This window comes from Coregonus lavaretus (genome assembly GCF_964263955.1).
Source record: "Coregonus lavaretus genome assembly, contig: HAP1_SCAFFOLD_6626, whole genome shotgun sequence".
Classification (NCBI taxonomy): domain Eukaryota; kingdom Metazoa; phylum Chordata; class Actinopteri; order Salmoniformes; family Salmonidae; genus Coregonus; species Coregonus lavaretus.
Window position 1 is genome coordinate 1 of NW_028163496.1, and position 12,500 is coordinate 12,500.

The 12,500-nt window shown below is 46.5% G+C and overlaps 1 protein-coding gene across 1 annotated transcript in view; it reads right to left on the minus strand.

Annotated features, from left to right (window-relative positions):
- Positions 1-1,377: 1,377 nt before the first annotated feature.
- Positions 1,378-12,500, minus strand: part of LOC311118066 (prominin-1-A-like) — a 27,931-nt gene continuing 16,808 nt past the window's right edge. The window contains exon 4 of the mRNA XM_084192939.1: positions 1,378-1,473. Coding sequence (XP_084049065.1) covers positions 1,455-1,473 — 19 coding nt within the window. The 3' untranslated portion in view covers positions 1,378-1,454. The remainder of the gene's footprint in view (positions 1,474-12,500) is intronic.

Here is a 12,500-nt window from a genome sequence, read left to right on the forward strand (position 1 = left end):
GAATTGCTGTAAAGAAACCACTACTAAAGGACACCAATAATAAGAAGAGACCTGCTTGGGCCAAGAAACACGAGCAATGGACATTAGACCGGTGGAAATTTGTCCTGTGGTCTGGAGTCCAAATTGAAGATTTTTTGTTCCAACCGCCGTGACTTTGTGAGACGCGGAGTGGGTGAACGGATGATCTCCGCATGTGTAGTTCCCACCGTAAAGCATGGAGGAGGAGGTGTTATGGTGTGGGGGTGCTTTGCTGGTGACACTGTCTGTGATTTCTTTAGAATTCAAGGCACACTTAACCAGCATGGCTACCACAGCATTCTGCAGCGGTACGCCATCCCATCTGGTTTGCGCTTCGTGGGACTATCATTTGTTTTTCAACAGGACAATGACCCAAAACACACCTCCAGGCTGTGTAAGGGCTATTTGACCAATAAGGAGAGTGATGGAGTGCTGCATCAGATGATCTGGCCTCCACAATCCCCCCGACCTCAACCGAATTGAGATGGTTTGGGATGAGTTGGACGACAGAGTGAAGGAAAAGCAGCCAACAAGTGCTCATCATATGTGGGAACTCCTTCAAGACTGTTGGAAAAGCATTCCAGGTGAAGCTGGTTGAGAGAATGCCAAGAGTGTGCAAAGCTGTCATCAAGGCAAAGGGTGGCTATTTGAAGAATCTCAAATATAACATATATTTTGATTTGTTTAACAATTTTTTGGTTACTACATGATTCCATATGTGGTACTGGTACTGTATATACATATATGTATAGATGGCAGGACAGAAAGACAGCGGAGACAGCATAACTCAGCGAACTGAAATCTTTATTCACAGATTCAGAGCCTGCAGTGACATCAGTCGTGACATCACAGTCGTGACATCACAGATATGACATCACAGCTGCGACATCACAGAATGACATCACAGCCGTGACAACACAGCTGCGTCATGCGATGGTTACAGCTGTCAATCAACAAGCAGCTAGCGACCGCTAGCTAACCTGCTAACATGGTTTTGTAGCTAGTGTCTGCTAACATGCTAACATGGTTTGGTAGCTAGCGTCCGCTAACATGCTAACATATTATGTTAAAAAAAATATAAAACTTTCAAAGGTATTGAAAGCGTATAAAATGTACACGTCATTGATGTGAGTCAGTGGTTACAGTGTTAAGCTGAGGAGAAACAAACAGAACACTGTTGTCTAAAATAATATATAAAATAAAGTATATCGAAATAATCCACCAACATGTTCACACAGGTGAAATGTTCAGAAAGTATGGTAATGTCAGACAGAACTAGTGTTGTGATTGGGCGATGGAACGTACAGGGCATCATTTGGGCTACTGTAATTGGCTGGCAGCTAAGGTCCTTGTCCAATCAGGTGAGGGGTTGTTGTGGGGCGGAGATCAGCACAGTTCTGTCTTCTTTGGTTGTTGTTGTTTTGTTCTCTTTCTCTCTACCAGTTCTCTTGGCCCCTGAGGAAGACAACAGAACATTTAACATTATTAACAGCATCAAAATACAGGGAGGGATGAGAAGAGAAGAGAAGAGAAGAGAAGAGAAGAGAAGAGAAGAGAAGAGAAGAGAAGAGAAGAGAAGAGAAGAGAAGAGAAGAGAAGAGAAGAGAAGAGAAGAGAAGAGAAGAGAAGAGAAGAGAAGAGAAGAGAAGAGAAGAGAAGAGGAGAGGAGAGGAGAGGAGAGGAGAGGAGAGGAGAGGAGAGGAGAGGAGAGGAGAGGAGAGGAGAGGAGAGGAGGTGGAGAGGAGAGGAGAGGAGGTGGAGAGGAGAGGAGGTGGAGAGGAGGAGGAGAGAGGAGAAGAGGAGGAGAGAGGAGAGGAGGAGGAGGAGAGGAGAGGAGAAAGACAAAAGAGTGACCAATGACAGAAGAGATGCTTTGTGGTGCTTGTGCTCGAATCAGTTTGAGTGGGACTAGGGGACGGTATCAGTAGCAGTGGCTTGTCCACGGCTGTCCCCATACTCCAAGGCATAGGTTCTCTCACAGGTTCTCTGTTGCCGGTTACGAGTGGCTACTCGAAGAGAGAGGGCGGCCAGGTTCTCTGTTGCCGGTTACGGGTGGCTACTCGAAGAGAGAGGGCGGCCAGGTTCTCTGTTGCCGGTTACGGGTGGCTACTCGAAGAGAGAGGGCGGCCAGGTTCTCTGTTGCCGGTTACGGGTAGCTACTCGAAGAGAGAGGGCGGCCAGGTTCTCTGTTGCCGGTTACGGGTGGCTACTCGAAGAGAGAGGGCGGCCAGGTTCTCTGTTGCCGGTTACATTTACATTTACATTTACATTTTAGTCATTTAGCAGACGCTCTTATCCAGAGCGACTTACAGGAGCAATTAGGGTTAAGTGCCTTGCTCAAGGGCACATTTACGTCATTTAGCAGACGCTCTTATCCAGAGCGACTCACAAATTGGTGCATTCACCCTATAGCCAGTGGGATAACCACTTTACAATTTTTTTGGGGGGGGTAGAAGGATTACTTTATCCTATCCCAGGTATTCCTTAAAGAGGTGGGGTTTCAAATGTCTCCGGAAGGTGGTGAGTGACTCCGCTGTCCTGGCGTCGTGAGGGAGCTTGTTCCACCATTGGGGTGCCAGAGCAGCGAACAGTTTTGACTGGGCTGAGCGGGAACTATGCTTCCGCAGAGGAAGGGGAGCCAGCAGGCCAGAGGTGGATGAACGCAATGCCCTCGTTTGGGTGTAGGGACTGATCAGAGCCCGAAGGTACAGAGGTGCCGTTCCCCTCACTGCTCCATAGGCAAGCACCATGGTCTTGTAACGGATGCGAGCTTCAACTGGAAGCCAGTGGAGTGTGCGGAGGAGGGGGGTGACGTGAGAGAACTTGGGAAGGTTGAACACCAGACGGGCTGCGGCATTCTGGATGAGTTGTAGGGGTTTAATGGCACAGGCAGGGAGGCCAGCCAACAGCGAGTTGCAGTAATCCAGACGGGAGATGACAAGTGCCTGGATTAGGACCTGTGCCGCTTCCTGTGTAAGGCAGGGTCGTACTCTCCGAATGTTGTAGAGCATGAACCTGCAGGAGCGGGTCACCGCCTTGATGTTAGCGGAGAACGACAGGGTGTTGTCCAGGGTCACGCCAAGGCTCTTCGCACTCTGGGAGGAGGACACAACGGAGTTGTCAACCGTGATGGCGAGATCATGGAACGGGCAGTCCTTCCCCGGGAGGAAGAGCAGCTCCGTCTTGCCAGGGTTCAGCTTGAGGTGGTGATCCGTCATCCATACTGATATGTCTGCCAGACATGCAGAGATGCGATTCGCCACCTGGTTATCAGAAGGGGGAAAGGAGAAGATTAGTTGTGTATCGTCAGCGTAGCAATGATAGGAGAGGCCATGTGAGGATATGACAGAGCCAAGTGACTTGGTGTATAGGGAGAAAAGGAGAGGGCCTAGAACTGAGCCCTGGGGGACACCAGTGGTGAGAGCACGTGTTGCGGAGACAGCTTCTCGCCACGCCACTTGGTAGGAGCGACCGGTCAGGTAGGACGCAATCCAGGAGTGAGCCGCGCCGGAGATGCCCAGCTCGGAGAGGGTGGAGAGGAGGATCTGATGGTTCACAGTATCAAAGGCAGCAGACAGGTCTAGAAGGACAAGAGCAGAGGAGAGAGAGTTAGCTTTAGCAGTGCGGAGAGCACAGGTTACGGGTAGCTACTCGAAGAGAGAGGGCGGCAAGGTTCTCTGTTGCCGGTTACGGGTGGCTACTCGAAGAGAGAGGGTGGCCAGGTTCTCTGTTGCCGGTTACGAGTGGCTACTCGAAGAGAGAGGGCGGCAAGGTTCTCTGTTGCCGGTTACGGGTGGCTACTCGAAGAGAGAGGGCGGCAAGGTTCTCTGTTGCCGGTTACGGGTAGCTACTCGAAGAGAGAGGGCGGCCAGGTTCTCTGTTGCCGGTTACGGGTGGCTACTCGAAGAGAGAGGGCGGCCAGGTTCGGTGGGTACGCCCCACCGCTTGCCTCTCTTCCCAGACTTGTTGTTGAAGGGTCCGGTCCAACCTCGGTGATCCGGTCCTACGTAGACCGTGACAAGCGCTGCATAGCGTGCCAGCCAGGTTGGCTAACTCGCAGAGGCGAGCTAGCTGTAACTATCTATCTATCAGAGGCGAGCTAGCTGTAACTATCTATCTATCTATCAGAGGCGAGCTAGCTGTAACTATCTATCTATCTATCTATCTATCAGAGGCGAGCTAGCTGTAGCTATCTATCTATCTATCAGAGGTGAGCTAGCTGTAACTATCTATTCCTGCCTCCCCATGGTGGAGTTGATCTATTCCAGCGTCATGGCAACCCCATTCCTATTTCCCCCAGCGTTATGGAGTGGAGGAAGAAAGGTTTTCAGGCCTCTGATGAGGAAACAGCCCCCGAGCACTTGGCTCAGGTAACCCCTGGAGGGAGGGGCCTTGGCACGAGTCTGATGAGGAAACAGCCCCCTGAGCACTGAGTCTAATTTTTATGCGTGCGGTCCAATGCTGGGTGCCAGCCGGTTACCGGAACGTGTCTAACCGCCTTAACCGAGTGAGGCTCGTTGTGACAACAGTGCCCCCAGGTGGCCAATCAGGGCACGTCACTGATCACTGAGCCCTGGTACCCAGAGTGGGCCGGACTTTAGGCATAACATCGTTTCTTTTACCCCGAGTTCCGCATGAAAAGTGTCCCTTATGTGAGTTCCCTTCTCCATGTTCAGACACACGGTTGTCAAGAGTGGTGGACATGGAAGAAGAACCAATCTCTCCCAGTCCACAAGGTGGCGTCCCGCCCCCTCAGAGTCATGAGAGTCATGGGAGGCTCGCTGTCTGCTCCGACCAATGGCGGGCATGCGCAGTGTCGTGGGAGGCTCGCGGTCTGCTCCGACCAATGGCGGGCATGCGCCGTGTCGCCCTGGATAATGTGAATAGTAGCCTCTGCAGAGTCCACTACAACCAGATGTTCCGGGTTTTCAGGGGAAATGGAAAGCGAGCCTGTGACGTGACATTAACAAGGAGACGCTCCTCCTCATTTACTGGATTGGTTGAACAGAACAGAACAGAACAGAACCGACAAGACCAGTATGTAGGGGATCTAGTTCCAGGCGTTTCTTTTACGCCTGCTACGTCGGGGTACAGGCTACAACTTGATGTTCGTCCCTCCACGCTTCTGCAGCGTCATCACGTCGACTGTTCCCGAGGCTTCAGCGCCCGTTTCGAGAGAGGAAATATCCTCCCGTCTCCAGAAGCAGGCAATCCGTTGAAGATCCAGGACGGCTGGTACAGACGGTATTTCCTGGTTTCCGAAAAGGGACGGGACTTTGCGTCCCATTCTAGACCTACGTGCCCTCAGCAAGCACCTCAGAGTCTACAAACTCAGAATGTTCACGAGCCGCCGGCTATTACAGCGATTGGCTGGTTGCGGCGGAGTCGTGGGAGCAAGCAACGTTACACACATCCATTCTACTGTCCCGTATTCAGTCTCTAGTCTTCATAAGAAACCAGAAAAAGACCTGTCTGACTCCCTCCCAGCGCGTTCTGTTTCTGGATCTTGAGCTAGACTCACTGGGTTCCGGCTCTGCTCAGACACATTTCAGCTGGGTCACACAGTGCCTTGTCGCCAGTGCATACACCCTACGACTACTGGGGACAATGGCTTTGGGTTATTAGTTGAACTACATGTAGTTCACTACTCCCCAACACGGATTGAGAGAGAGAGAGGGGGAGAGAGAGAGAGAGAGAGAGAGGGGGGAGAGAGAGAAGGGGGGAGAGAGAGAAAGAGGGAGAGGTTCGTTTGTGTTCAATATTAGATTGTGTTCAGTATTAGTATTAGATTGTGTTCAGTATCAGATTGTGTTCAATATTAGATTGTGTTCAGTATTAGTTTGTGTTCAATATTAGATTGTGTTCAGTATTAGATTGTGTTCAGTGTTAGATTGTGTTCAGTATTCGTTTGTGTTCAGTATTAGTTTGGGCCTCAGCGTTATTTCTAGTGGATCAGTGTTTCCATGTAGACAGTGTCCACATGTTATTGTGAAGTGGAAACGTCTAGGAGCAACAACAGCTCAGCCGCAAAGTGGTAGGCCACACAAGCTCACAGAACGGGACTGCCGAGTGCTGAAGCGCGTAGCGCGTAAAAATAGTCTGTCCTCGGTTGCAACACTCACTACCGACTTCCAAACTGCCTCTGGAAGCAACGTCAGCACAAGAACTGTTCGTCGGGAGCTTCATGAAATGGGTTTCCATAGCTGAGCAGCCGCACACAAGCCTAAGATCAGGGGTCGGCTGGAGTGGTGGAAAGCTCACCGCCATTGGACTCTGCAGCAGTGGAAATGCGTTCTCTGGAGTGATGAATCACGCTTTGGCGGACAATAGGAGAAAGCTACCTGCCCAAATGCATAGTGCCAAATTTAAAGTTTGGTAGAGGAATAATGGTCTGGGGCTGTTTTTCATGTTTCGGGCTAGGCCCCATGGTTCCAGTGAAGGGAAATCTTAACGCAACAGCATACAATGACATTCTAGATGATTCTGTGCTTCCAACTTTTTGGCAACAGTTTGGGGAAGGCCCTTTCCTGTTTCAGCATGACAATGCCCCCGTGCACAAAGGGAGGTCCATACAGAAATGGTTTGTTGAGATCGGTGTGGAAGAACTTGACTGGCCTGCACAGAGCCCTGATCTCAACCCCATCAAACAACTTTGGGATGAATTGGAACGCCGACTGCGAGCCAGGCCTAATCGCCCAACATCAGTGCCCGCGACCTCACTAATGCTCTTGTGGCTGAATGGAAGCAAGTCCCCGCAGCAATGTTCCAACATCTAGTGGAAAGCCTTCCCAGAAGAGTGGAGGCTGTTATAGCAGCAAAGGGGGAACCAACTCCATATTAATGTTCGACGAGCAGGTGTCCACTTAGTGTATTTCCCCATAGATGTGTTGTACCGAGACTACTGACTGAAAGGGAATGTAACGTTACGACTATAACTACTGTTCCCCGAAGGAGGGAAATGAGGAACAACACCTGTTCGGCTCCGCGCCGCCCAGTTCTGGGCTCGGTGAAGAGCGGTACTGAATTGAAGGAATGAATCCGGGCCTCAGGGTTATCACCTGTGGAAGGTGGGGCTTCCGACGAGGCACAGAGTTCATTGGCCTTGTCAGGCGTGATTTGAGTTCTTCAATCGAAGTGGCGAGAGTGCGACTCCCCATAGTTGGTTTTCCATCCTTCAGGGAACAGTAGTTATAGTCATAATGTTGGTTTCCCTCCTTCAGGGAACAGTAGTTATAGTCATAATGTTGGTTTCCCTCCTTCAGGGAACAGTAGTTATAGTCATAATGTTGGTTTCCCTCCTTCAGGGAACAGTAGTTATAGTCATAATGTTGTTTTCCCTCCTTCAGGGAACAGTAGTTATAGTCATAATGTTGTTTTCCCTCCTTCAGGGAACAGTAGTTATAGTCATAATGTTGGTTTCCCTCCTTCAGGGAACAGTAGTTATAGTCATAATGTTGGTTTCCCTCCTTCAGGGAACAGTAGTTATAGTCATAATGTTGGTTTCCCTCCTTCAGGGAACAGTAGTTATAGTCATAATGTTGTTTCCCTCCTTCAGGGAACAGTAGTTATAGTCATAATGTTGGTTTCCCTCCTTCAGGGAACAGTAGTTATAGTCATAATGTTGGTTTCCCTCCTTCAGGGAACAGTAGTTATAGTCATAATGTTGGTTTCCCTCCTTCAGGGAACAGTAGTTATAGTCATAAAGTTGGTTTCCCTCCTTCAGGGAACAGTAGTTATAGTCATAATGTTGGTTTCCCTCCTTCAGGGAACAGTAGTTATAGTCATAATGTTGGTTTCCCTCCTTCAGGGAACAGTAGTTATAGTCATAATGTTGGTTTCCCTCCTTCAGGGAACAGTAGTTATAGTCATAACGTTGGTTTCCCTCCTTCAGGGAACAGTAGTTATAGTCATAATGTTGGTTTCCCTCCTTCAGGGAACAGTAGTTATAGTCATAATGTTGGTTTCCCTCCTTCAGGGAACAGTAGTTATAGTCATAATGTTGGTTTCCCTCCTTCAGGGAACAGTAGTTATAGTCATAATGTTGGTTTCCCTCCTTCAGGGAACAGTAGTTATAGTCAGGTTTCCCTCCTTCAGGGAACAGTAGTTATTGTCATAATGTTGTTTTCCCTCCTTCAGGGAACAGTAGTTATAGTCATAATGTTGGTTTCCCTCCTTCAGGGAACAGTAGTTATAGTCATAATGTTGGTTTCCCTCCTTCAGGGAACAGTAGTTATAGTCATAACGTTGGTTTCCCTCCTTCAGGGAACAGTAGTTATAGTCATAATGTTGGTTTCCCTCCTTCAGGGAACAGTAGTTATAGTCATAATGTTGGTTTCCCTCCTTCAGGGAACAGTAGTTATAGTCATAACGTTGGTTTCCCTCCTTCAGGGAACAGTAGTTATAGTCATAATGTTGGTTTCCCTCCTTCAGGGAACAGTAGTTATAGTCATAATGTTGGTTTCCCTCCTTCAGGGAACAGTAGTTATAGTCATAATGTTGTTTCTCCTCCTTCAGGGAACAGTAGTTATAGTCATAATGTTGGTTTCCCTCCTTCAGGGAACAGTAGTTATAGTCATAATGTTGTTTTCCCTCCTTCAGGGAACAGTAGTTATAGTCATAATGTTGGTTTCCCTCCTTCAGGGAACAGTAGTTATAGTCATAATGTTGGTTTCCCTCCTTCAGGGAACAGTAGTTATAGTCATAATGTTGGTTTCCCTCCTTCAGGGAACAGTAGTTATAGTCATAATGTTGGTTTCCCTCCTTCAGGGAACAGTAGTTATAGTCATAATGTTGGTTTCCCTCCTTCAGGGAACAGTAGTTATAGTCATAATGTTGGTTTCCCTCCTTCAGGGAACAGTAGTTATAGTCATAATGTTGGTTTCCCTCCTTCAGGGAACAGTAGTTATAGTCATAATGTTGGTTTCCCTCCTTCAGGGAACAGTAGTTATAGTCATAACGTTGGTTTCCCTCCTTCAGGGAACAGTAGTTATAGTCATAATGTTGGTTTCCCTCCTTCAGGGAACAGTAGTTATAGTCATAATGTTGGTTTCCCTCCTTCAGGGAACAGTAGTTATAGTCATAATGTTGGTTTCCCTCCTTCAGGGAACAGTAGTTATAGTCATAATGTTGGTTTCCCTCCTTCAGGGAACAGTAGTTATAGTCAGGTTTCCCTCCTTCAGGGAACAGTAGTTATAGTCATAATGTTGTTTTCCCTCCTTCAGGGAACAGTAGTTATAGTCATAATGTTGGTTTCCCTCCTTCAGGGAACAGTAGTTATAGTCATAATGTTGGTTTCCCTCCTTCAGGGAACAGTAGTTATAGTCATAACGTTGGTTTCCCTCCTTCAGGGAACAGTAGTTATAGTCATAATGTTGGTTTCCCTCCTTCAGGGAACAGTAGTTATAGTCATAATGTTGGTTTCCCTCCTTCAGGGAACAGTAGTTATAGTCATAACGTTGGTTTCCCTCCTTCAGGGAACAGTAGTTATAGTCATAATGTTGGTTTCCCTCCTTCAGGGAACAGTAGTTATAGTCATAATGTTGGTTTCCCTCCTTCAGGGAACAGTAGTTATAGTCATAATGTTGGTTTCCCTCCTTCAGGGAACAGTAGTTATAGTCATAATGTTGGTTTCCCTCCTTCAGGGAACAGTAGTTATAGTCATAATGTTGTTTTCCCTCCTTCAGGGAACAGTAGTTATAGTCATAATGTTGTTTTCCCTCCTTCAGGGAACAGTAGTTATAGTCATAATGTTGGTTTCCCTCCTTCAGGGAACAGTAGTTATAGTCATAATGTTGGTTTCCCTCCTTCAGGGAACAGTAGTTATAGTCATAATGTTGGTTTCCCTCCTTCAGGGAACAGTAGTTATAGTCATAATGTTGGTTTCCCTCCTTCAGGGAACAGTAGTTATAGTCATAATGTTGGTTTCCCTCCTTCAGGGAACAGTAGTTATAGTCATAATGTTGTTTTCCCTCCTTCAGGGAACAGTAGTTATAGTCATAATGTTGGTTTCCCTCCTTCAGGGAACAGTAGTTATAGTCATAATGTTGGTTTCCCTCCTTCAGGGAACAGTAGTTATAGTCATAATGTTGGTTTCCCTCCTTCAGGGAACAGTAGTTATAGTCATAATGTTGTTTTCCCTCCTTCAGGGAACAGTAGTTATAGTCATAATGTTGTTTTCCCTCCTTCAGGGAACAGTAGTTATAGTCATAATGTTGGTTTCCCTCCTTCAGGGAACAGTAGTTATAGTCATAATGTTGGTTTCCCTCCTTCAGGGAACAGTAGTTATAGTCATAATGTTGGTTTCCCTCCTTCAGGGAACAGTAGTTATAGTCATAATGTTGTTTCCCTCCTTCAGGGAACAGTAGTTATAGTCATAATGTTGGTTTCCCTCCTTCAGGGAACAGTAGTTATAGTCATAATGTTGGTTTCCCTCCTTCAGGGAACAGTAGTTATAGTCATAATGTTGGTTTCCCTCCTTCAGGGAACAGTAGTTATAGTCATAACGTTGGTTTCCCTCCTTCAGGGAACAGTAGTTATAGTCATAATGTTGGTTTCCCTCCTTCAGGGAACAGTAGTTATAGTCATAATGTTGGTTTCCCTCCTTCAGGGAACAGTAGTTATAGTCATAATGTTGGTTTCCCTCCTTCAGGGAACAGTAGTTATAGTCATAACGTTGGTTTCCCTCCTTCAGGGAACAGTAGTTATAGTCATAATGTTGGTTTCCCTCCTTCAGGGAACAGTAGTTATAGTCATAATGTTGGTTTCCCTCCTTCAGGGAACAGTAGTTATAGTCATAATGTTGGTTTCCCTCCTTCAGGGAACAGTAGTTATAGTCATAATGTTGGTTTCCCTCCTTCAGGGAACAGTAGTTATAGTCAGGTTTCCCTCCTTCAGGGAACAGTAGTTATAGTCATAATGTTGTTTTCCCTCCTTCAGGGAACAGTAGTTATAGTCATAATGTTGGTTTCCCTCCTTCAGGGAACAGTAGTTATAGTCATAATGTTGGTTTCCCTCCTTCAGGGAACAGTAGTTATAGTCATAACGTTGGTTTCCCTCCTTCAGGGAACAGTAGTTATAGTCATAATGTTGGTTTCCCTCCTTCAGGGAACAGTAGTTATAGTCATAATGTTGGTTTCCCTCCTTCAGGGAACAGTAGTTATAGTCATAACGTTGGTTTCCCTCCTTCAGGGAACAGTAGTTATAGTCATAATGTTGGTTTCCCTCCTTCAGGGAACAGTAGTTATAGTCATAATGTTGGTTTCCCTCCTTCAGGGAACAGTAGTTATAGTCATAATGTTGTTTCTCCTCCTTCAGGGAACAGTAGTTATAGTCATAATGTTGGTTTCCCTCCTTCAGGGAACAGTAGTTATAGTCATAATGTTGTTTTCCCTCCTTCAGGGAACAGTAGTTATAGTCATAATGTTGTTTTCCCTCCTTCAGGGAACAGTAGTTATAGTCATAATGTTGGTTTCCCTCCTTCAGGGAACAGTAGTTATAGTCATAATGTTGGTTTCCCTCCTTCAGGGAACAGTAGTTATAGTCATAATGTTGGTTTCCCTCCTTCAGGGAACAGTAGTTATAGTCATAATGTTGGTTTCCCTCCTTCAGGGAACAGTAGTTATAGTCATAATGTTGGTTTCCCTCCTTCAGGGAACAGTAGTTATAGTCATAATGTTGTTTTCCCTCCTTCAGGGAACAGTAGTTATAGTCATAATGTTGGTTTCCCTCCTTCAGGGAACAGTAGTTATAGTCATAATGTTGTTTTCCCTCCTTCAAGGAACAGTAGTTATAGTCATAATGTTGATTTCCATCCTTCAGGGAACAGTAGTTATAGTCATAATGTTGGTTTCCCTCCTTCAGGGAACAGTAGTTATAGTCATAATGTTGGTTTCCCTCCTTCAGGGAACAGTACATTTACATTTACATTTTAGTCATTTAGCAGACGCTCTTATCCAGAGCGACTTACAGGAGCAATTAGGGTTAAGTGCCTTGCTCAAGGGCACATGTACGTCATTTAGCAGACGCTCTTATCCAGAGCGACTACAAGTTGGTGCATTCACCCTATAGCCAGTGGGATAACCACTTTACAAATTTTTTTTTTTTTGGGGGGGGGGGGGGGGGGGGGGTAGAAGGATTACTTTATCCTATCCCAGGTATTCCTTAAAGAGGTGGGGTTTCAAATGTCTCCGGAAGGTGGTTATAGTAGTTATAGTCATAATGTTGGTTTCCCTCCTTCAGGGAACAGTAGTTATAGTCATAATGTTGGTTTCCCTCCTTCAGGGAACAGTAGTTATAGTCATAATGTTGGTTTCCCTCCTTCAGGGAACAGTAGTTATAGTCATAACGTTGGTTTCCCTCCTTCAGGGAACAGTAGTTATAGTCATAATGTTGGTTTCCCTCCTTCAGGGAACAGTAGTTATAGTCATAATGTTGGTTTCCCTCCTTCAGGGAACAGTAGTTATAGTCATAATGTTGGTTTCCCT